This window comes from Polypterus senegalus, chromosome 2, assembly GCF_016835505.1.
Source record: "Polypterus senegalus isolate Bchr_013 chromosome 2, ASM1683550v1, whole genome shotgun sequence".
In the NCBI taxonomy this organism is placed as follows: Eukaryota; Metazoa; Chordata; class Cladistia; order Polypteriformes; family Polypteridae; genus Polypterus; species Polypterus senegalus.
In genome coordinates, this window is record NC_053155.1 from 62657850 (window position 1) to 62683324 (window position 25475).

The following is a 25475-nucleotide window of genomic DNA, read 5'->3' on the forward strand; positions in this document are numbered from 1 at the left end:
AATATCAGAATACAGTTTGCATGTCCTTTCCATGTTAATATGGTTTTCTTCTGAGAATTCCATTTGTTACGTGCAGTTGGGCTTCTGTAGCACACTAATGTGGGTGTTGACTACATCAGTGACTGTTTCTGCAGTTATGGACTCCAGCTTTCCCATAGCGTAAGGAAACTGGAGAACTTAGTATATGAACATATGCCTTCATTGGAAGCTAAACAATATTTTCTAGATATAGCTTATTTTTCTTGTGTGTTTTTTCTTACATAGCAGTATAAAATATGATCTCTTTCCATACTTGATAAAATACTTTCCCCTTCTTGACTTAATAATATTACAGGAGTCTAAAGAAGCAATGTTTGCTTAATGGGAGTAGATGAAGAATATGAAATAACAGTACAGTACACACCAAATACAAATTTACTGCAAATCAGTGCAACTGTCAATGAATACTGACTGGCTGCTTAAAATGTATGAGAAGTGACACGATTTTCTGTTAATAACCTGAATCTATCCTCTGCTGTAGCACACATAAAGCTAAATTATACAGCTGAACTAGCTGAGGGGAATATCATGCTGATTTTTGATAGGGGTTTTATCATTTACATAAATATAAAAAATGTACTTCAATATTAATATGTTGCATTTAATTCTGTGATAAAGAAGACTTCAGTTTTATCTTTCACAATAAGCAACCTTCTGCTTATTTCTGTCTTTTCAGTTGGAGATCCATCATTGACCACCTCTTGACCCATGAAAAAACAATGTTCAAAGATATTATGAGTGAGTAGATCAATTTTGTTTATATTTGTTTATTGGGTTATTAAGCCATTGTAAATTCTTGTTATATAATCAGTCTACTCATAATTGAATTAATAGTGTAGCAGCTGCACTCAAAGTGTAATATGTTTGAGAGTATCAACTACAGATTAACTGTAACTAGTGATCAGTAAGCTTGATTATTGTTAATGAAATTTTGTTCATTATATTTATATATATATATATATATATATATATATATATATATATACTAATAAAAGGCAAAGCCCTCACTCACTCACTCACTGACTCACTCACTGACTCATCACTAATTCTCCAACTTCCCGTTTAGGTAGAAGGCTGAAATTTGGCAGGCTCATTCCTTACAGCTTACTTACAAAAGTTAAGCAGGTTTCATTTAGAAATTCTACACGTAACGGTCATACCGGTCGATAATGGTCGATAACGTCCGCCATGTTGAATTTTCTTATTTATGGCCCCATCTTCACGAAATTTGGTAGGCGGCTTCCCTGCGCTAACCAAAACCGACGTCGCATACTTATTTCGTGGTATGACGCCATTGTTGGCCGCCATATTGAATTTTCCAACGTCACCAATTTTCAAACTTCCCGTGTAGGTAGAAGGCTGACCCCATCTTCACGAAATTTGGTAGGTGGCTTCCCGGCGCTAGCCAAAACCGATGTACGTACTTATTTCGGTGGTATGACGCCATTGTCGGCCGCCATATTGAATTTTCCACACGTCACTAATTCTCCAACTTCCTGTGTAGGTAGAAGGCTGAAATTTGGCAGGCCCATTCCTTACAGCTTACTTTAAAAAGTTAAGCAGGTTTCATTTCGAAATTCTACGTGTAACGGTCATAACGGTTGACAACGTCCGCCATATTGAACTTTCTTATTCATGGCCCTATCTTCATGAAATTTGGTAGGCGGCTTCCCTGCGCTAACCGAAACCAATGTACATACTTATTTCGGTGGTATGGCGCCACTGTCAGCCGCCATATTGAACTTTCCAACGTCACTAATTCTCCAACTTCCCGTGTAGGTAGAAGGCTGAAATTTGGCAGGCTCATTCCTTACAGCTTACTTACAACAATTAAGCAGGTTTTATTTCGAAATTGTCCACGTAACGGTCATAACGGTTAACAACGTCCGCCATGTTGAACTTTCTTATTTACGGCCCCATCTTCACGAAATTTGGTAGGTGGCTTCGCTTAGCTAACCGAAACCAATGTATGTGCTTATTTCGGTGGTATGACGCCACTGTCAGCCGCCATATTGAATTTTCCAACATCACTAATTCTCCAACTTCCGTATAGGTAGAAGGCTGAAATTTGCAAGGCTCATTCCTTACAGCTTACTTACAAAAGTTAAGCAGGTTTCATTTCGAAATTCTACGCGTAATGGTCATAACGGTCAACAACGTCCGCCATGTTGAACTTTTTTATTTATGGCCCCATCTTCTCGAAATTTGGTAGGCGGCTTCCCTCCACTAACTGAAACCAATGTACGTACTTATTTCGGTAGTATGATGCCACTGTCGGATGCCATATTAAACTTTTCAACAGTCTGTTACTTATGGGCCCATCTTCAAGAAATTCTTTCGATCAAAGAACTGTCACTTACCGAGTGGTTTCCATGCCCGGAGATACCACCTACCTTTTCCATTCTCTTTGTTACATATTGCACGGCCATATCAGGCTCACTCTTGATATCCGGAGGAACATTCTGTCTTATGTATTGAATGACTGGGACAGGTTCAAGGTGTGGACTGATGACGGTACAGGAGATAATTATACTACACAGGAGCACTAGAAGAGTGAAATGCTTAAGCCCTTCACCTATGGTTCTGCATGTGAGTTGATGGCTGCCGCTGAATTGTTCGGTTGTCGCTTTCAAGTGTACCGAAATGGCCAAATATTTTACACCTTTCGACAACCGCCAATGCCTCTTAAACATCTTAGATTCACAGGTGACGATTTCAGTAGTGGACACTTTGATGTTTATGAATGTTTAAACTCTCAAAAGCTGGATGTGATTTTATCGATGAAACCGGTTGTGTGCTTACAACGCTTGACTGATGCCAAATGTCACTTCAACACAACAAATCCTGCAAATACTGTCGTAATTGAAACAAACCATGGATGTCAAACCGATTATGACAGCAGCAATCCAAGCTGTGAGATTTGAGACAAGATTACTGTTCACATGGCCAACTGTAAGTTGCATACTCAAGAGTAAGCTCAGCGCACAGCTTGGTCATGTTACAACCGGACGGCCGAACTGACAACATGGTATACAAAGAGATCCTTAACAAATAATTATTGGCATATTGTCCCACAGTTTAAAAAGGTTTAATTTTCTTCCTAATAAAAATTTGAATGCAGTACTTCGCCGCTGCGAAGCGCGGGTATTTTGCTAGTATATATATATATAGTTATGCAAAAGAAATATCAGTTGTGATTTCTTTAACACATTGTATATATGAATTTTTGATCTTCACTTCAATAATATTGATAATGGTTATCTAATTTAGTAAACAACTATGAAAATTATTCTTTGCAATCATTTATTGAGCATAAAATATCAAAAATGCTGTTTTGTGCTGCAGAATAAATAATTAAGTACACTTGGAGCTTCAGTATCTACTTAATGTCTTGTATCCAAATTCAGCATTGCATAAATGGCATCAGAAACAGAGGCATGCCATCAAACACTTCTGCTGTGTGCTGGGTTTTCACCACTCATTGCATACAGAACACAGCAATGCAGATGTGGTGCTTTATATCCAAAGTTAGCGCAGTGAGTGACATCAAGCACAGAGACAAGCCTGTGCCTCCTTAATATACGTCAATTTGCTTAACAGTGAAATTCACTAACAGTGCTCTAGTTGGAACCATATGCCTTTATTAAGAGAGACACAACTGTAAGTGTCTATCAGTCTCCTACATTGACTTGAAGAAATTTTTGCCCACACCTGCTTACGGAACTCCTTCAGCTGAATATAAAAACTCCTTCAGCTGGTTAAGTTTGCAAATGATACCAAACTAGGTGGAATTTCTGGATCATTGGAGAGGGAGTTCAGTACAGGTCTGGATATATTTGTGACAGATGAAATATATTGTAAGTAAAGGTAAAGTATTACACATGGGAAGTAAAATTCTTTTATTTGAATGTACAGTGGGTGGTTTCAAACTTGAAAGTATCCCTTATGAGAAGGACCTAGAGTAGTGAACTTGTCACTGTCTATAGCTAGACATTGTATAGAAGCAATCAAGAAGGCTAATAGGATGTTATTATATACATCACAATGTATAGAGTACAAGTCATGGGAGGTCAAGCTTAAGTTATATAACACCCTAATGAGGCCTCATTGGGAGTAGCATTGTTTTGCTGTGGTAGGGTCCTAAGGGTGAATCTGTTTTCCCTTTTAGAGCCAATTTTATGTAGCCCTTAATAAAATGTCTTAAATCCCATCTATGGTCTTTGCATGTGTACTGTTACCAGGCTGGTTGCCGTAAGATTGACTGCTACTGTACTTAAATACTTCTCCCTCTCTTTAACATTTATAACCCCAAGTAATTAGACAGAGTACCTGAACTGGCAGGAGAGAAAGTTACTTTTTATTCATAGTTCAATTTAAGGTTTCCAGTTGTGCCCAAAAAATAAGCAGAGTAAAAACATTGTCAAAATAATACAACCTAAATAATAAGCTATTCATTTTAGTACATAGTGTACCAGTTGGCTTTCTGTCTTAGTATGTTGATTTGTCTCTGGCCCTGTATGGTTCAGCATGCCTTTTGAATGGAATGGCCTTAACTAACCTCTTGGAGAAGTGGGGGTCTGTGCATGTCCTTTCATCTTGGCCACCAGCTTACATGCCATCCCTGATCTTTCATTTTGGCACCATGAATTCCCCTAGATTGTCTTCCTGGAAAGGAGTAGGATTTTCATTCTTCTAAAATGTGTCCTCCTTCCAGGAGCTCATTAATTTTACAACCAGGTTGATACAAATTACATAACATAAGTAGCAGTTAGCAAAAGTGCTTATATGATCTAGCAGGATCATAAATGTTCTTGAACAACAACTGGCTTATCCAGCTTCCCTTCCAGGTTAAAACTTTTAAAATTGCACATTGTTAGACATTAATTAATAAATAAAAGCAATATCAACCTGTATGCTAGATATCTCTCTGCATTATAACTGTGTACAATGTTGATCTCTACATTACAAAAAAGACAACACTATGTCCAGAGCAGAGCATCTAGGCTGACTTTGGACTGAGGTATAGTATATGAGCTGTGAAGAAAGATAGTTGAACCTTTTCACTTTGAGCAAATGGAGATTAAGGTGTGACAGTTTTTAAAATTTTGAAAAGAATTTGTAAGGTGGAGCAGTTATTCAACAAGGAGACAGTGGCAGAAAATTAAAAACTTGTTAAGGGTAGCAATTGCAAAAACGTTATATGTTTTTCTTCAGACAGAGAACAATAAACATGTGGAATAAGTTACCAAGTAGTGTGGTAGAGAGTAGTACTTCAGGGACTTTCAAAACACATCTGAATGTTATTTTGGAAAAAGTAAGTAAATAGGATACTCTAATGGTATAACTGGCCACCTGCCTGTCTTAGGGCATCCTGCAATATTTGTACATTACATATTTGAGCTTGCAGCCACAGTACATTATAATTGTCTGGTACTGGGACTGTCACCTTTGATTTCCAAAGATCTCGGCCACGCTGATGATTTATTCCTTTAGCAAACAGCAATCCTCCTCAAGGCAGGAATTGCACCAAATGCCAGAGGAGCATTCTAAACACATGAAGTGTACTGAGCCACTCATCAACACTCATAAAGGAACATTAGGCTGATGTAGTAAGACTTTAGGCTAGATTGAAATGGTGAGAATGATGAAACAGCTCTTACCCCAAACATAAAAATATAAAAATATGTTTAAAGATTTTGACAGTGCAGAATGCATGAATGAAAAAGGGTATTTGGCATTGAAAACAAGCAAAATTCTTCCTCTTTAAACCTGCATAAGTCAGTTCGCGACAGGTGAAGCTGAGCCCTCATTTCCTCACAAAGTCTTCTTTATCAGGGTTTTAGAAAATGTCTTGTTATTCAAGTAAACCCTCAAAATTAGTTTGTGTAATTACCATTTATTATTAACCAGGGTCAATGAGAATCCTGTAACAACTTAATTCCGATTATCCATTGTCATTCTTTCTTCACCAGGAAAGAGTTTATGATTTTCCTTTAGGTCAACATTATCACAGTTTTATTGCTTGTTTATTAACTTTTCCTCTTTTAAGCTTGTTAACTTTAATCATTTTATATGTGTAACATATCTTAAAATCATTTCCTCCATGGCAACTAATTTAAATGCGCTTTCTTGTATAACATTATTAAAGTTCTGAGAAACAGTGCACAGGTTAGACAAAGTCATTTAATCACCTTCTTCATTGTCTTGAGAAATGAGAGTGTACACAAATGATTTATTGTCTTAATCCACATTTATATATGCCTCAAACCTCGATGTGACTGGGTTCAAACCCACGTCACAATCTGTATGGAGTCTGCATGCTCTCTCCATATTTTCTCCCACATCTCAAAGTTATATGTGGTTAACTGAAAACTCTAAATCAGTCCAATATGAGTGCTGAGAACATAAAAATAAGTTTGATTTGATGGAATGAACAGTTTTTCTCTTGTCTGTCAGAGTGGTTGGCACAAGCTAGGTCATCCCAGAATTTCATCCAGCATATTTTTAAATGTGAAGATTTGTGTAGGGATGCTCCGATCAAATGGCCACCGATTTTCTAGTAAAAAAAAAGACTCAAATTCAGTAACTCCGTCTTTAACAATGTATACACACGTAGAACCTTACCATTTCAGAGATACTTTGGCATCAATCACAAAACTAAGGGTGACTCCTGACATTCTGTTTACTAATAAAGAGATCATTAAAAATAGGTATGCAGATAGGAAAATGCTAAATTTCTAAGACCTCAAACTACATTCTTGTACAGTTGAGCTTGAAAGTTTGTGAACCCTTTAGAATTTTCTATATTTCTGCATAAATATGACCTAAAACATCATCAGATTTTCACTCAAGTCCTAAAAGTAGATAAAGAGAAACCACTTAAACAAATGAGACAACAATATTATACTTGGTCATTTATTTATTGAGGAAAATGATCGAATATTACATATTTATGAGTGGTAAAAGTATGTGAACTTTTGCTTTCAGTACCTGGTGTGACCACCCATTGCAGCAATAACTGCAAAATCATTTTCGCTTGTTTTGAGACTTTATTTGTGCTGGATTGCCTTATTGTTTTAGGCAACTCTAACACTCCACAGAACATCATTCTTGTCGAAGAGCATTTTTGTGAGAATAAACCTGTTATTTTTATAAAGATTCAACGTGGCCCTGTTTGTATCTACTGTAGCTGTGTTTTTTTGCCTCTAGTGGGCATTTTCAGAAGTGATTTTGGGACTTGTGTGCTCTAAAACTCACAGTCATATTAGGGCTTGTTTGAGAAGCTGCAAGCTAGTTAATCAGTCAGTTTTTATTGCACTTTGTCTCAGAAGTCTCAATTAAACTAAGTTGTGTAAACAGTCTTTAATGTTTCATCACCATACACTGGACAAGCCCTTTACTATGGATTCATTGTGGACGTGTAAGCAATCACTTAACTTGCTATATAAACAAAGAATTGAAATCAATTTTTTTCTTTAGTACTGTTTGCTCAGTACAACCTCAGAGCATTTGCACATAATTACATCCATAATTTGTTACCTTCAAATTATAAACCATATACTATAACATCTATGTATATAAACTCATGAACTGTATTAAATACAGCATTCAGAAGAAGAATTTTAGAGGTTAACATAAACAAATCATGACAGTTTAGAATTAGTTTACATTAATAAGATATTGCAAATTGACAACAAGGGAGAGGGAAGCAAAAACTGTAGTCATTAGTGTTTCTGGTGGACTTAAACCTTTAGGGGGTCTTCAGTCAGTTATCACAAACAAAATCATAGTGAAAGTCTGACAGAATCACTCTTCTGATGACCTAGATTAACTGACCATCTTTCTCCTCCTAAGCCTTTTACAAAAATAATCTCAGGACAGAATAATACGAAGCAGTTAAATACCTTTAAAGTGAATCTCAATGTTCATATTCCAGATGTCTATGGTGTTGTTTTCCATGCACAGGAATAATGCCATTCCAGGTGTGAAACCTGATACCCAGGCTCATTCTGGTTGTTCTAACAATATTATTTAGGCCAGTGTTCAATACTGGGGAAAGGCACACTTCCTAAAGATGCAAAAGTTGATCATTAGCAATTCATGAAATGAAGAATGTATATACAGTATATACCACACAGTGGTTATTTAGTTTATTAGTTAGCAATTATTGGAGTCATTAGTCTCCCATGAACTAAATCACTTTAACTGACTTGGGAGACTTCATCAACAGTTGGATTTGTGCATTACAATTTTAAAACTTAAGATTTTTGATTTCTTTTGGGCCATATCCAATCAATCAGAATGGGACACTGGAAATCCTCTCTCTGTCTATGCAGACAATGTGCTGTGCATAAGCTGAAATACATAAAAGTGCACTAATAATAATGTCTTTTTGTACAGGTATGAACAGCAGTTCACTAAAAATGGTTGCCAATAATGAACAGAAGGCAATGTTACTCAAGCGTCAAGCTTTTGCAATTTATAGTGGGGAATTGGACCAGTACCATCTGTTCCTGCCACTTATCCAAGGTAATAAAGAGGTTTCATTTAGTTTTAATCACAAGTAATATGTTTTCACATGTCTTTAACTTTACAAGCAAGCAATTTCTATACCAATTATAAATTTAACGTTTTTCATCATGTTGATAATAATGTGTTTAAATTCATACCAAACACTTTTTTATCAGTTTGACATAAACACAGGGAAGATGGACTAATTGCCACTTAAAATGATGGATCATGTCATTTTATTTAAAGTAGCTTTTAACAGTAGTAGATAGTGATAATGTATATAAAAGCGCTAGTGGGACTGGACAGCCCTTTCAGTTCTAATGAAAAAGGAATTTGTTTGTGGGTAATTATATACTTTTTGCAGTAATTAGGAGACAATTTTTTATACCTAATCTTTCCTTAAACTGTACCATCTTGTACAGTATAACTTGACTCAGCTATCTAAAGTCTTATACTCATTTTTAGTGCTCTTCCATGCGACCTGTTCTCCAGTCAGCATGAGTGTGTCGCACATTAGTGCTCATCCAACTGTACATTACAGCAAATATAAATAAGTCAAACATTTACTTTCATTTTATGTTATGCTACCAAGAAGGAAAGTGTACCATATACACAATGCAGCACAGTAAGTTTTAATGAAAAATGCTGATAGAAATAAAAAGCCTAAAAAATTGAAAACTGGATGGGATAGACGGCAGTTTCTGAAAGGATTAAATATGACTGAGAAAACCATTACAGGGAAAAAAGAGAACCGTGTTTTCTGTTTACTACAGTGCAATGATATGAAACAAGCAGGAACTAGGACAAAATGATAAAATAAGTCTGCTGCATTGGAATCATTTGGGTACTTACTGTTCTTACTGTAAGATATGATATGTTTTAAGTTACTTTAAGATTTGGTTTGTTGGTTTCCTTGCCTTGAGTTTAGGGCTGTCTCTTTACCTGATCCCCACACCTTAAAACTGGATTGAGCATGTTCAGTAAATATATGGATGGACATGTGTTAATTTCATCACTAAAACAATTTTTAGATACAGTATGTAGTAGTCCTACATTTAGCCTTTTTTATCTCTTCCAATAATGGATTGGGTCAAAATTGTTGTTTCTTCTTCAAAAACAATAAATCCATCATCACAACGCAACACACCTTCCAGACACACTTCAGCATTCCTCCTAACAGTGACGTCTCAAACCGGAAAACAATTCTTCTTTATTCAGACAGGTACAACATTGAACAGAAGATCTCCAGGCCGTCCTTGGACTGTACGAACACTTGACTATATCCAGGCTGTAAGGGCATCAATTTTTCAGTCTCTTAGACATTTAGTGTGCAAACATGCTTCTGCCTTAGGAATTTCCAACACGTCTTTGAGGAGGATTTTGCTTGAAGACCTTAATTTCCATCCATTTAAAATGATGGTAGTGCAGGAACTCACTGAGAGAGATTGGGAGAGCAATAGAGAGTTGTGTGCGAACATTGTGCAAAAACCATTCATCGAGATACCATTGTCATGTGCAGTGATGAGACACATTTCCGTTTGAATGGTTGCGTAAATAAGCAAAACTTTTTTGAAGAAGGGGGAGCAACGTCACTGTCACTTCAGAACATCACAATGAAATGCTAGAGATCTTTTTGCTTCCCAAACTGGAAAAAATGGATATGGTAGATGCCTGGTTTCAACAGGAAGGAGCAACAGCTCATACAGCACGGAGATCTATGCAAGTTTTGTGGGAGATGTTTCCGAGGAAGCTGATCTCCCTGGGTGGCAATGATGGGTGGCAATTAACTTTCACCTGATCCTGCTCCGTGCTATTTCTTCTTGTGGGGCTATCTCTAGTCTGAGGTATACTCACACTGATCTAAAAGCTTTGAAGTCCTCAAGGATGCTATTTGCCACAAAATCGCCCTTTTCCCCTTGAAATGGCCAAAGGAGTCATGTGAGCGTTCAGAAATCATCTTGAAGAGTGTATCACTAATGATGGCCACCACCTTGAAGATGTCATTTTAAAACACAGTGGGAAAAAAAATCTACTTTGTATACCCTTTCTTGTGTCGTAATGAAATAAATTTTATCTTGTAGCGTTTTTGTAGAATAAATGTTTGAAATGTGTATTTCTTTTTGGCTCACCCTGTAGTTTTAAACATCTTATATTTTCTGATTATTTTTTAGCTGCCAACCATAGGCCTGTCAAATTAGCCAAAAATAAGGTTTGAATATGGCATTTAAAAATAAGTAAATATCCCAATATATTTAAACTTAGGTTAACTATTTTGGGTGTTACATATACTGTACATATGTACTTTTTTATTATGATAATGGCCTCAGCAGTGGCCATTGCCAAAAAAAACAATGATCATCAAAAAAAACCCAATCCTACTGATACTCAGAAAACTATAATTTAAATACACCTCATAATATGTTGGTATTGCAAGACACCAGTAAAGTGCTACAGACTTTACCCATTTTCTGAGCACTTCAAGCTTTGCAGGGGAGCCATGAGTAAACAAAAAATAAAAATATTAATAATAATGTAATTGAGCACAGTGCCAACAAATGTGACTCATGAGGATTTTATGTTTGTTTTGTGGCTGTTGTTATGTCTTGCTGCACTGACAAGGATCAAGAGGAATACAGATTAGTTGGTATGAGTGCAACAGGGTGAGAATGGCAAGAAAATTAAGAGCAGACAAGAGACAGGCAGGTCGAAGGCAGACTTGTTTTATTACCTTGGAGGTGTCCAATTTGCAGTGGCTTGATCCCATATATATGGCACCATTCAGAATAAAAAGGCAGTTGGCCATTCCAAGTAGACCTTCTGACATTTCTCAGCTTTAGTGGTTACTTGCTATTATAAGTTCAGTCATTCTTACAGCTGATAGCTCAATCAAGTAACAAGTCGACTGAAACAGAAGCATGCAATTACTGTACAGCATCAAGTTGACTGCAATACTCCAACTGCTGTGAGAATGAACATGCAGCCTCACTACAAACACCCAGCTCCGCTCCAAGCTGTGGATTTCTGGAAGATATGCTTGGAATGACATTTAAGGTGACCAGGTGACAGCTGTTGTTGCACTGTATCGGTCATTCTCAGAGCAGATGCTGAGAATGTGTTCATGTGCCATACATATTTCAGTCAACTTGTCATTTTGATTGCACATGTGTCTTCTCATAATATCTTCAAACTTCATACTACTTGGCACTAGACCAGAAGTGCCTTTGCAACTGAAAAAAGTCTCAAAAAAATTCTTATCATTACATTTTTTCTTTCCTTCTAAAATCTTTATTCGCCCATCAGAAATTTTTATTTTCCTTTCATCAAGTTTTTTTTTTCTCATGAATTTTGTTCTTACCCATGTTGATATATCCACATATATTAAAGTAAAAAAGCATTTCCTGGGATGTTCTTGTTTTTTTACATGACTGTGTCTCTATCCATCTACTACTTGACTCTTTTATTGCAGGATTTTGGGATCTGGCAGGAATCAACCCTAGATGGATTACCTCTATGCCTTGAGACATACTCATGTAGCTACCAGCATTTTCCTACATATTAGAATCACCAGTCAAACTAACCTGCATACCATCAGGATGTATTAGGAAAAAAAACAACATAAACAGGGAGAACATGTAAATACAGTAAAGATGGTGACCAGGCTGGAGTTTGTCTCAGTATCTTAGTGCTGTAAGGCAGCAACTCTTAACATATTGCTGAAAGGCATGCTTTAAGTATTTAAATTGTATCAATTTTTTTTTTGTAATGTAGAGGATTATGCAATGTTGGATTTTGCCTTTGCTCTTCCCTTGGAGTCTGCATTTGTAATAGGCAGGCTTCACTATAAAGTTTTTACTCAATAAAAAATGTAGACGCTACTATAATGTCAATGTTTCTTTAAAAGAACACAAAATATTTTTTGCCCTATCATGGGTTGCTTGCTGCCTTTTGCCCACTGCTGTCAGGATAAGTATCAGTTACCTATGACTACAAACTGGATAAGGGGGGCTAAAAAGCAGGTGGATGAATAAATGGATAATAAATGTCTGTCTTTGTTATTTCAGAGCGATTGACAGAAAGCCTCCGAGGGAGTCAGACATCTTTAGTGTCGGCCCAGATGTTTCTTGCTTTCCGGGTTTTGGTACTACGTATTTCTCCTCAGCACCTGACATCTCTTTGGCCTATCATGGTTACAGAACTGGTAAGCAAGGATACAGGAAAACGAGTTACTGCATACTTAAAAGCCATATTTCTGGGGCTGTCTGTCTAGGAACAAAAAGGCCATTCACAACTTGTTACAGTATGTGTACAGCTATAAACAGATCATGAACAATGAACAGATTGTTAACATGAAACATGGAAAATTGTTCACAAAAACAATGCTGAACAGAATGCTTTGTTTTATTATTATCCTCATTCATTCATTCATTTTCTAACTAGCTTATTTCAGTACCTGGTCTTGTGTAGCATGAGCCACTCCTTAATGCAGACAAACCAGTACAAGGCACACTCAGTAGTGCCGATATGTGGGCACCAATGAACCTAGCTTGCATATCTTCAAAAGTGTTAGTAAAATCACATTACTCAAAGGAAAGTTCATTCAGACATAGGTAGAACATGTAGACTCTACCCTGGCATCAAGTGAGCATGAGATTTGAACCCAGGACACTGCATCCATTAAGGGAGCAGGAGTAATTACCATGCCAGTATGCCACTCTCGTATAAAATGAATCTATAAAGTAGAATATGAGGAAATAAGTTAGTAAGTTAGATTTAACAGACCTCCTGCCCAAAATTGTGACATTAGTATGACATTCCTTCAGGTTACATTGCCTGGATGTGCGAGCCCCTGGCATGGCAAAATGGTGTGAGGAGGGGGCCAGACAAACAGTTCATTAAAAATAATTGTCATAAAAGAACCTTGCCTGGAAAATGAAGACACTGCTGGAGCAAGGTGTTCACCATCACCAAGCCACCAAATAGCAGAGCTGCTTTCAGTTCAAACAAGCAGTGTGTGACTACCTTGTGGGTTCACCACATACAAGGCAGAGGATGAGAGTAAAGTGCGTCTGATGAAAGGTTAGAAACAGACAGATCCAGGCATACTAAACCTGTGGAAATTGTTTTTTGGGATGGGGACTATAATTTCTCTATCGGGTAAGTTTAAAAAAAAAAATAATAATGAGCAGATGTTGTCAGACTGAAATGCACAGCTTAGGTTCTGGAACCAGACTTGTCGGTCAGGATTGGTGTAGAGAGAAGAATTTGACTGACATTTTCATGTATGAAATAAAAAGCAAATAATAATACTATGTGCCCTTTTTAGAGACATTGGATTTGGTGCTTGGAAAAGTGCCAGCTACTGACTATATTAGAGTTACTAGAGACTTCAGTGCTGACATGGGAAATGATGGCGATACCTAGAGAATTGTAATTGGAAAGAATAGCCAGTCACACCACACCATCCCTACTACGTCAACAACAAGTCCTTTCACTTAATTGGTATGGCCAGTGATGAGTCTATGTCTGGCATTCAATACCTTATGACCAAGATGACGCTACACACAGAAAAAGCTGCTGTTGTCCTCTAGCATTTAATGTCTGTGTTTACAAACTTTGTGATTTCCTCTTTTGCCTGTTAGCTGTGTCACTAAGGCTTCAGAAAGTGCAGGTGCTGTGGTAAACATTCTGTATTGTTTCATTTCTAAGCCTCTTCACCTTCACAGACCTGTGGCCCTTACATTTCACACCATGAAGACTTTCAAGAGGCTGGTTCTGGACTGTATGAGTCATCTTGTGTATGACTTGGACCCATTGCAGTTTGCCTATCAAAGATTGCAGTGGAAGATATAGTTACCTACTTGAAGATTGTTTTTTTAATTTCTATTGTGTCTTTAGTACTATCTAGCCATCCCTGTTAATATGCAGATGGATAAAGCTATGGTGTCCTAGATAATAACCTATCTGTCAGGCAGACCTCAATTTGTAAGGCTCAAAGACTGTGTTTCAAATATGGATGTGGGCAACACTGGAGATCCATAAAGAACAGTTCTGTCCCTTGTTCCCTTCACCCTACACACGTTCAACTATAAATATAACACCAGGTCCTGTCACTTGCAGAAATTCTCAGATGATTCTGAAATAATGAAGTGCATTGACAGGGGGAATGAAAAAGAGTATAGGTGAGTATAGAGTCAGGTGGAGAAATTTATTTCTTGGTGCAGAAAGAATTGTCTGCAACTTAACATCAGCAGAACCAAGGAGCTGGTTATAGACTTTCTCCACACCAGTCGCAATTTAGGGAGTGAATGTGAAGGTCATGTACTGCTACAAGTACTTGTGGTCCACCTCAGTGACAGGCTGGACTGGTCTTGTAACACAGAGCAGATACATAAGAAAAGACAAAGAAGACATTTTATTAGGAGTCTGTGTTCCATTAATGTGGACAGAGATTACCTTCATGTGCTCAATAACTCTGTAATGTCCAGTGCGATTTTTTTTTTACATAGTGGTGTGCTAAGCCATTAACATCATTTCAAGAAAGGTCAAGAAACACTACTGGGTTTCCTTTATAGCAACAGTAGTAAGTCTTTATAATACCTCACTGTGACTGCTCTCTTTAACAAAGTTAGGAGTTTTTTCTTTTTTGTAATTCTTTGTATATGAGGGGTATTGTTTGTATTGTTTAGCTTTTGTAAAACCTACATTTTCCCTTGAGAAAAATTAGTTCTATCTACCTGTCTGAGTCTTATATTTACTGTGTGTCTATCTTTCAGATCCAAGTTTTTATACAATTAGAGGAGCGCCTAGATGAAGAGGACAGTTTAAGGTACTTTTTTTCTGATTTTTGTAATTGGGTTAATTCAGTAAAAATAATCTATCCTGCAGAGTAAAATGTCAGATTGTGGGAAAAAGTTGTTTTTTTTTGTACTATAAAAAACTACTTATAAAAATTGCTAACACCACCAAACTCAATGCTTTAAACTCTTTAATGTTCCTTATTCCATTGTTCTGTTTTAGATTTTTGTTTAGTTTACCCTTTTTTATCTTAAAACAAGCTACATTACATGTAACAGAATACATTTTAAAATAATTCATATTTGATATATTTTCTCCGATATGTACCCTCAGCAGTCCTCCTACACCTTTCTTTTGTATCCTTGTTTGTTTCAGCCTCTTTTTCTTGGCACATCCTCTCTTGAACACATTCCTGTAAATGCTGATCCTTAGGCTCTGTCATTTTGAAGTGCCTCCTGGACACTTTTTGACTGCCACCTATGGTAGGCAGGCCCCTGTTACTCATTGTGAAAAAATCATTTGTATTCTTGTGAATACTTTCTGTCTTTAAAGGTGACTTTGGTTGTGTCTGGTTAGTATTTAGTGATCAGCATCACTTGGTATATTATCACTTTGTTGTCATTGAAACATGTTACTGGTAACTCCCTTTTCATAAAAATAAAAAATGGTCACAATCTAGAATCAAACTTTACATTCTTAGCATATCATGTCATCATCCCTACTAGTTATGTAAGTAAAAAAACATTTGAATGTTTAACCAATATGAGGTTCAAAACCATTTACGGAAATAAAAAAAGCTGTATGTATATAAGCCTCACCCCCCTCTGAATTCTGAATTTGAAGAAAACAAATTTTCAACATAGCCCCCTTGTCAAATTAGAGGTCCATTCTATAAATCAAACATGCACTACTCAGTGATGTCAAGTGTAACAATAAAGCAGCCTCTGACAGATAATAGCAAAGTGGGCTTTGAAACCCTTCCTCGCTGGTTTTCTCCATTTTGTGCATTGTAATGACGTATTCGGTCAGAATTCATTAATACCATAAGTGTTCCCTCACTGGCACTTACACTATTTATAATTCAGACAAGGAAGTAGCCATGAGGTTATCAGTCATGGCTGCTGATTTGATGATGACACTGTCTATCTATTTGTCCATTTCTGACAACTCCCCCTGGTGGGAGAGCAGCCCAATTCGGGAAGGGCAGACCTGGGGACATGGTGAGCAGGGAATTGCTCCCCAGATGCAGTACGTTAGCATTGATATTTTGCGAAGTGATAGACTCCTTCAGTTACGGTCCGTCTCCAAAGCATGTAATCCCCAGCAAGTGTCTCAGGCTGCCTATGTAGAAAGGAGCAGGCCTTGACAGAACGTTTCAAGTGGGTCTTCAAGAGTTTCTTCAGGCCACCCCAAGGTCGAGATTCTTCTGTGAGTTCACCATACAGGACCATCTGAAGAAGCCAAGATTCACCCATGTGGATAACATGCCCAGTCCAGAGGAAGACGCAACTGAGCAGCATAGCCTTAATGCTGGTTGATGACTAGTGTGCCAGAATTTTAGTGTATGGGATTCTACCTTCCCAAGTGATGCCCAAGATCTCTGGAGGCAGAGAATGTGGGATGCTTTTAGGATGCAGATTTTCTTTCTGTAAGTAGTCCAGAACTCGCATCCATACAGGAGAGTTGATAGACCTTGATTGCCATGCCGATATTCTGGTTAAAGAAGACACGCTTGCAGAGGAGCCTTTCTGGAGGTGATCAGTATTCTCCTCTGTTACAGAGGCATAACTACAGATAATGCTTCCAAGGTAGGGAGAGGATTGCATGTTCTCCATTGTTGAGCTGCCAATCTTCATAGTCATTGGAGGGTCTCTGTTCTGGAATAAAGTCTGAAGGGTTGATGTCTTGGTGGTGTTGATTTCCAGGCGTATGCAGGAATAGGCAAGTGTAAATACTCAGTGGCCCTATGAAAACTTTCTCTGTGAAGAGCTATGTTGGCAACATTATCAGCATTCTGGAGCCCATAGATGATTGTCCAGGAGGTTTTTGAGTAGGCTGACAATCTTTGGAGGTTGAAAATACTGCTATCCCATTGGCACCAGAACTGCACTCCATCAGTGGATTCCAAGTTATTTCTGGAGAGAAAAGTGACAATGACAAGGTAAATGTTGAAAAACATCAGAGCCAAGACGCAGTCTTACTTAACACCAACAGTGATTTTGAAGAAACAGACGTACCCTGCTAAAAAGACCTTCACCCTCATTCTGTCACACAAGAGACAGAGCATGGTGGGGAATTTTGGCTGACTATATTGATCTTACAGAGCACTTCCCAGAGCATATATCATAGTTGATAGTGCCAGATGCTTTCCATAAGTCAATGAAGGCAAAGCTGATATTTTGCTGGTGTTCCCGAGCCTTCTCCAGCAGTTGGTAGGCGATTAAGACCATATCAATCATGCTGCATTTGGACTGAATGCCATTTTGTGACTCTCGAATTACTATGTCTGCAATGTGAAAGAGTGGCTGGAGAAGCATGACATAGGCAAGGACTTTCCCAGCAACATATAGCAGTGAAATACCATAGATGTCAGGAATGTTTTTGAGCTTCCAACAGAGAGTGAAGAAGTTGACATGAATATTAAGTCCCCAAAATTTGTAAATTCCGGCAGGTACAGTGTCTTCACTGGGTGTTTTTTCTCTTGTTCTTCAAGGCTTGTCTTGAAGAACAGTGCAGTTTGCAGTTCCTGGAGAGTTGGATACTCATCTAGTTCAGGGCCCAGGGGGAGTGTGGGGATCTCTTCTAGCACCTACTATCCACTGGGTTCATTTGGTGCAAGAGTTTCCAAAATAGAAGATCTGCTGCTTGTCTTTGAGGAGTGTTGTGCCTTCTGTGGACCAGACTGGAGCCACATTGTGTCAGGAAGAACCATAAATTCCTTTGATGGCATTGCAGAACTAAAAGGTTTTGTTCTCATCAGTTAATCGTTGGAGATTGGCAGCCTTGTTGATCCACCAATCATTCTGGATTTCACAGAGCCCTGTGTTGTGTAATTGATCTAATTTTCTCCACTAATGCAGGAGGGAAACTGATGATGAATTCACAATGTAAACTTAAAACGCTGCATTCTTAGCCTCTAAAAGGAGGAGAATCTTGTCTGTGGCCTCGTTGAAGCAGTCCAGGCTCTTCCTTGTAGAGAAACCATGGGCTTTCTTGTTGGAAGACTGGAGGCCTGTGAGCAGCGAGGTCCACAGTTCATCAGCATCAGGACTGGTAGTCATGATTTCACCATCTGTATTTGGGATTGGGATATCTTCAAGCTGTGTGTAAATATGTAGTTTCAAAGGTCACAAGGGATGCAACATTGAGATGTAGCTTTGGGGGGTGTCTTCTAGTATGTGGTCTAAGTATAGGGTGGAGGATGGACAAGACAAGTCCATGGTCTGTCCAGCATTCTGCTTCTCACATAGCTCGTGATCAGTCAGGGGCAACTGGGCGACAGACAACTCGGCGAAAACACAAGTGGGCAAAAGGACAACTCGACAACATCCTTTACCAGTTAGGTAATAGTTATGTTCAAAGAGATTTTTTCATGATATTTAAATGACAGAATGCACAGAATTATCTGCTTTATGAGAGTCCCAATACATTGAGTGTAAAGATATTCCTTAAGCCATACTCGCAGGTCACATTTTGTATTCTAAATATCGTAACCATATGATTACAATCAATACAATTTATATAAAGGATTAGAATTTTTTGTTGCAGAAGGTAATCAGTTTGTTCCATCTGCAGAATAAAGTTTGTTTGTCAATTATATATTTATTTTCAACATTTTAAATCGCATTGTCATTTAAATATACTTAAAAAAATCTCTTTGAACCTATTACCTAACTGGTAAAGGATGTCACCGAGTTGTCTTTCGCCAAGTTGACTGTTGCCCAGTTGCCACCGAACCATCCTGGTGATCATGCCAACGGATAATGATGTAGTCGAACTGCTTCATCAAGTGAAACAAAGAGGTTATCCTTTTCTTGCTCTGCAGAGTCTAGCGTGGGGACATACAGTATGTGCTTATGCTTGTCATTTGGGAGAAATTAGCCACGGAAACAAACAGGGTCATTAAGCATGAGCTGATATCAACCGGGGACTGTGGGATTTGTGAGAGAAGTTTATTCTTCACAGCAAGGCCAATTCCATGAATCTCTGATTGTGTCTAGCTTTTCTAGAAGGTACATCCAGTAACATTTGGAGCTACAAGGGCTGTTCTTTGAGGTGATTGGTAGGTAGAGGTCGAATCCATTAGTGTGTAGACATTCCAAGAAGCAAGGATGAGAGATTTTCAAGTTTTTTGACCACATGTAGAGTTGTAACTCACCAGGTGCAATTACCTGGCACAGTACAGGTAGGACAAAGTTTGTTTAGGATCCCTTTTATTGTCCCCTCTTGTGGAAGAAACCCCCCTGAGGAAGACAGGAATAGTTCAGTCAATTAGATTTTTAATCAGTCACAGATGAGTACATGGACTCTACGTTGCAAGGCAGGAGAGGAAAGTTCCATTTTTCGATTGGCTTTTTATAATTTCTCCTTCCTCCCCCTTCCCGTGATTTATAAAAAAAAAAACAATATGGTTTAGTTAAGCATTTTATTTTATTATGCTAATGGGACATCTGTTCTTATTTTTTTTTTTTTTACTTGTCAGGTAGACCCTAAAGAGGGAAAGGTCATCTTTCCTGTGTCAAATAGACACGTTCCAAAAGAAACTAGAAATTGTCCTAGGTCAGCTTACTGCACCCTGTCTTATGACAGATGCCTGTATAAATAACGTGCTGTTATAGCAAAACTGCTTTGTCAACTATTAATCTTAAGTAGCTTGCAAGCAGTTCATTTTTCTTTCACATTTCCCCAATTGTTTTTTTTTATTGTCCATAAAAAAGTTAAGGTATTCAGTGTTGTCTGTCTGATTTGAGTAGCTATAAGAAGGAATTGATGTGCCACAAAACTAGTGATAAGGGAATGGACACAGGGAAGTGCACAACAAAGGAGTAGACAGACAATTAGAAGGTTAGTGCCTACAATGATAGCAAACTAAATAAGGGAAATTTTTCAGTTGGAAAATAGCAAATGAAACCACTCAAAAATTGACATATGTGCAGTAGTTACATGATCAGTAAATTCTTTTTGAAGCGACTTTAGCTTGTTAAGGGCTATAATAATGACCCATTAGGAGCAGTGTTGTTAGGAATTAAATAACAGCAACTGTTGCCGAAACACAACACACACACCTCCCCTTTCAACTAAGAGCATATCTAGTGCACTTCCACCAGGCCACTTGGCTTGTAGCATGTACTTCCTGACTTTAAAATACACATGAAAGGGCAACCAGGAGAGTTATGTGCAACCTTTAAAATATCAAAAGTGAAAAGGTTATAGAAAAGGTGTAGCAGTAGCACATGCATAACATGACTCTGTTCTTAATTGTGTAACAGTAAAATTCAACCACTTGTACTACAGATTATCCTCTAGGTCAGAGGGAATAATCTCTTGAGAGAGTCCCAGCACAGTAAGTCCAAAAAATAGTAACAGCTTCATGATTTAGTCTACTTTTTACAGTGAGAGATGTGCGTTCAAGAAGGGAGTCCTTCAACCTTCACAGTGTGCAGGGTCCTCAGCAGCACTTGGAATGGCTCTCTCCACCTGGGTTGATGCCAGTGTTTACGTTGTGTGTCTCCAATGAGGATCTAAGTCCCAGTAGGCATAGGAATGGATGGTTCAGGTAACGAGGTAGTCCTCCACGTTTCCTTCACTTGTTCATGCACTACACAGACCTGAAAGAAAAAAGATCAAGACAGTCAAGGTCATTGTCGACTGTGTGGAGAGTGACTTTACCTTGCGGAAGGCACATCGGCATGGGGCGATCAGTAAGAATCTCAAAAGGAGAGAGCCCTATCTTGCGATGACTCCTTCCCCACAGACCAGCCAGAGACAAAGGGAATGCATCAGGCCAAGATAGACCTGATTGTTAACAGGTTTGCCAGGTTTACACACTCCACCATCCCTCAACTCTGTGGATGGTATTTGCAGTAGTGACAGACAACAATCTGCAGCCACTAAGTGAGTTCCATTATCAACTTGTAATTTCTTAGGCAAACCCCAATGTGGGATGATTTCTTTAATTAGCGCTTTGGCCACTGACTTGGCATTTGCGTGCCGACATGGGAAGGCTTCTACCCAGCGAGAGAAAAACGTTGATGATTACCAAACAGTATTTATAGCCAAATCCATCTGCAAATGTTCGAAAGGGCCTTCCGGCATTGGTGTTACAGCCGGACTTACCAGCAAAGCTTTTCCTACATTAAATCTTTGGCATAGTGCACACCTTTTTCAAAACTGATCAACAAAATGGAAAAATCTTGGGACATGCCAGGATTGTTGCACCTGTGCCATTATTGTGTGGTCCAGACCGTGTGCAGCCTTTGCAATACCTGGAAAGGAAGCTTTTGGGAGAAAATGGTTTTTAGTTAATGGATAGATCCAAATTCCTTTTGGTCTTTTTCTGCACCCTCTTTCTGCTATGTCTTTATCTCCTTTTCTGTTGCTACAGTTTTTAGAGATAAAATTGCATCCTCAGGTGACTCTCATTCCTCCTCCTGTTGTAGGGATAAAGAGGTTAGTGGTGAGGTGGATTTCCAGGCAGATTTCTTTGCCCACTTGTCTGCTTGCGCATTTCCCTCACTCGCTGGATTCATTTTCCCAATGCGAGCTTGACACTTCACTACCGCAAGTGCAGCTGTTAAATAAGATGTTCTTGCCTGTACTAAGATAGAATTTATAGGGTGGTCCAGATCTATTTATGCAATTTTCATTACGCTGTAACTTACTAAGTTTATTACATAGAAAGTCACCCGAAAAATCCCGGACCATCGAGAAGTGTGAGAACTGACGACATGAAGAATCGCCTTTGCGCCGAACTGGAATCATCCCCGCATAAATCAAAGTCATCCAGATGATCTGGATCTGCATAATTAGATATGGACCACCCTGTACAGCATTTAGTACCTTAACAGTTAATGGACTCGTGAGAACAACATCTGAGAATGCTAATGTGGCCTCTGTTGTTGCATCAGCTGCTTTCAAACAGGCCGGGAGTACAGCGGCCACTGGATCCAGTTTCTTAGAATAGTATGTGACTGGTCTTTGTCTGTCTCCATGTTGTTGTGTTACTACTGCAATCATGTACCCTCCTTTCTCCTCCCTGAACAGAGTGAAAGGATGAGAGTAGTCTAGAAGTCCTAATGCAGGCACAGACATTAAAATTTAGTTTTATATCAGTAAGAGCCTTCTCATCCTGCTCCATCCATGATATTTTATTGGTCAAGGCCAAATTAGGAGCGGCCACTAAATCCTGGAGTGGCTGTGCTTTTTCAGCAAAATCTTGAACCCATTCCCAGCATTCCAAGGACGGACATAACCTGCTGTCTTGTAGTAGGATTAGGTACATTTTAATAGCCTCAATCCTATTATTAGATTCACATTCCCCAGCAGTCAAATCATTTCCCAAGTGTTTCACTTTTCTTTCATTCAGTTACGACTTTTTCCGGGATACCTTGTGCCCATTTTCCGCTAGGAAGACCAACAAAGCCTTTGTGTCTTCTTCGCTGTCTTCCTGAGAATCAGATCATAACAACAAATCATCTACATACTTCACCAGGACTCTACCCCCCTTTGGCCAAAAACATTCCAAATTTTTTTTGCTAATGCTTGTACATACATACACACACACACACACACACACACACATAGTGCCTCTGTATATCCTTATGGCATCACAGTCCAGCTTCAGTGCTTCCCTTTAAAACTGAATGCAAACCAGAACTGGGATTCAGGGTGAACAGGAATAGAAAAGAAAGCATTCACAAGATCTATAAAATAAAACCATATAGCAGTGGACGGGACTGTAGAGAGAATAGTGGAAGGATTTGGAACTATAGGAGTCCTAGGGTGTATAGCAGCATTGACTCTGCAGAGGTCCTGAACGCATCGCCATGAGTCATCTTCTTTTCTAACTGGAAGAATAGGAGAGTTCATGTCAGGGGTAGGCAGTGCTATCCTTGAACAAGGCTGCCTCGTCACATCTTTTTCAGGCTGGATAAGGGTGTCCCTCTGGACTGCCATCTTACCATCGCCACCATACATGCAGTTTTAATACTAAGAACATACACCATCACCCAGTGGTAGCTCTGTTTGTCTGATGCCCATCGCCAAAGAAAGCTGATACAGAAAAAAGGATGAGTTAGATGGGTGGAAGAAAGAGCCTGCACAAAGGGGTTGATGATATCTGTGGTAGTGAGGTTGTGCAATCCCCAACCATACCATTTCACTTCAAGTCAGGATGGCAGGAAGTTGCACCGCTTAGGATTAAGATTAACCCTTGGAGAGATTTGGGTTTGTATGAATGACTTAGACTTATTCTTGGGACCTCACCTCTTTTCTTGCCGCTATGGGTGGTCCTATCAGGACTACACAACTCCCAACTGCATGGCTCAGGAGAGCATTGATCATGCAAACCATTCTGACACATTAAGGCTCTGACACAGTAAAGGGAGCAGTGAGGTTATAGTCGAGCAGTGAGTAACGAAAGTAGAGAGAAAGAGTACCTTAGTGAGACTGAGATACTGACTTGTACAGCATGGGTGTTCAGACAAAGAAAAAAAGTATCAAAACTTTCTCGGGTTCAGACAAGAAATGGTGAGTACAGTAAACAGTTTTTGTCATCATTTATAAGAGTTGTCAATGACATTGAGTTCTGGCTGCTTCAAATATGTTAAGCATTGATCATGTTACTTGCAATTAAGCTGCTTATTCTGCTTGCAGGCACATTGGTAGGCTGGTGGGGTGCAGAGCACCGTATTGTTGAACATTTTAGTTTTCACAACACAAAATAAACTTAGTTCTTAAAACATTGTGTTTAAAACCAAAGGAGTTACCTCTAATAGTTTTTTCTGTTAGTTACTACTGGAGCAGCATAGTGGCTTTTTGTGTTGTTTTAGTATCTTCATTTCAGAGTATGTAGATCCCTCAGTAAAGGACTGATCGATATGTAAGATGGTCAGTTACTTCTTAGCATTTGCTCTATTAGAAGTAAGCACCGCACATGTAAGCTAAGAACTATTTTACTCTGCATTGCCTAAATAGGTCTTATGTAGCTGAGTAAAGTTAAGTTTAAATCACTGTTTTAATTTATTCCTCTTTTTCATGTTGATGCAAAATGGCTAAAAACAAAAAGAAACAGGCAGAATGAAGCTACTTTATTAGCCACTCTGTGTCTGTCTAGCACAAAGGAAGCTAACGAGCAAAAGCACATGTAAATAGGTCTTATCACCCTATCTATCGTTCAGGTTCCTTTTCACTTTATTCCCTTTTTTACACTTGCAAGCAAAATGGCTAAAAACAAACTGAAGCAGGCAGAGTCATGCTACTTTATCTGCCACTTCAAGTCTGCTCTAGCATGTAGCAAACGACTGAGCATGCACAGCAAGTGGTCAAGACCAGAAAAAAGAGATTGTTAAAACCAAACAGGAGAAAGGATGCTACTGGTGTTTAAGCACCAGACACCTACATTAGCCTAAGATATGGAATAAATTGAAGAGCCTTTGTATCATGCTAGCAGAAATTGTAAAGGCCCAATGGGGTCCACATGACCTTCTTGAGGCAAAAATCACCCAAGAATAAGACTAACACTAACGTTAAATCTGCCCATTTTGACTTGCTTGATAATGATAAGTTGAGATTTTCATGTAAACATTTACACACTTTAAATTCTTTGTATAAAATGTTTACCAAATTTCTTGGATTTTTAACATCTCTAATCCTACCACTGGGGCACCAAAGCCAAACTGATGAATAAGATTGCTCAGAGGGACCAAGCACGTACACACGTGTACATACAGCCAGTAGTGTTTTACTAAACAGTAAATAAGGAATTATATAAATTAAAGGATGTGATGCACTTTTTTAAATATAATTTGCTCTACTATATTTATGCCTCATCTTGCATTTACAACCAACCATTTAGTTTTCTAATCCCATTTTCCAGTTCAAACTCATGGGACTCCCATGCCTACCCAGAA

General features: G+C 38.5%; 1 protein-coding gene across 2 annotated transcripts in view; it reads left to right on the top strand.

The window, feature by feature from the left end:
* dop1b (DOP1 leucine zipper like protein B) overlaps positions 1 to 25475 on the top strand; it is a 212261-nt gene that overhangs the window by 175505 nt on the left and 11281 nt on the right. For both annotated transcript variants that reach the window (XM_039743847.1, XM_039743848.1), the window contains exons 32-35: positions 716 to 777; positions 8440 to 8568; positions 12612 to 12748; positions 15324 to 15376. In XM_039743847.1, coding sequence (XP_039599781.1) covers positions 716 to 777; positions 8440 to 8568; positions 12612 to 12748; positions 15324 to 15376 — 381 coding nt within the window. The remainder of the gene's footprint in view (positions 1 to 715; positions 778 to 8439; positions 8569 to 12611; positions 12749 to 15323; positions 15377 to 25475) is intronic.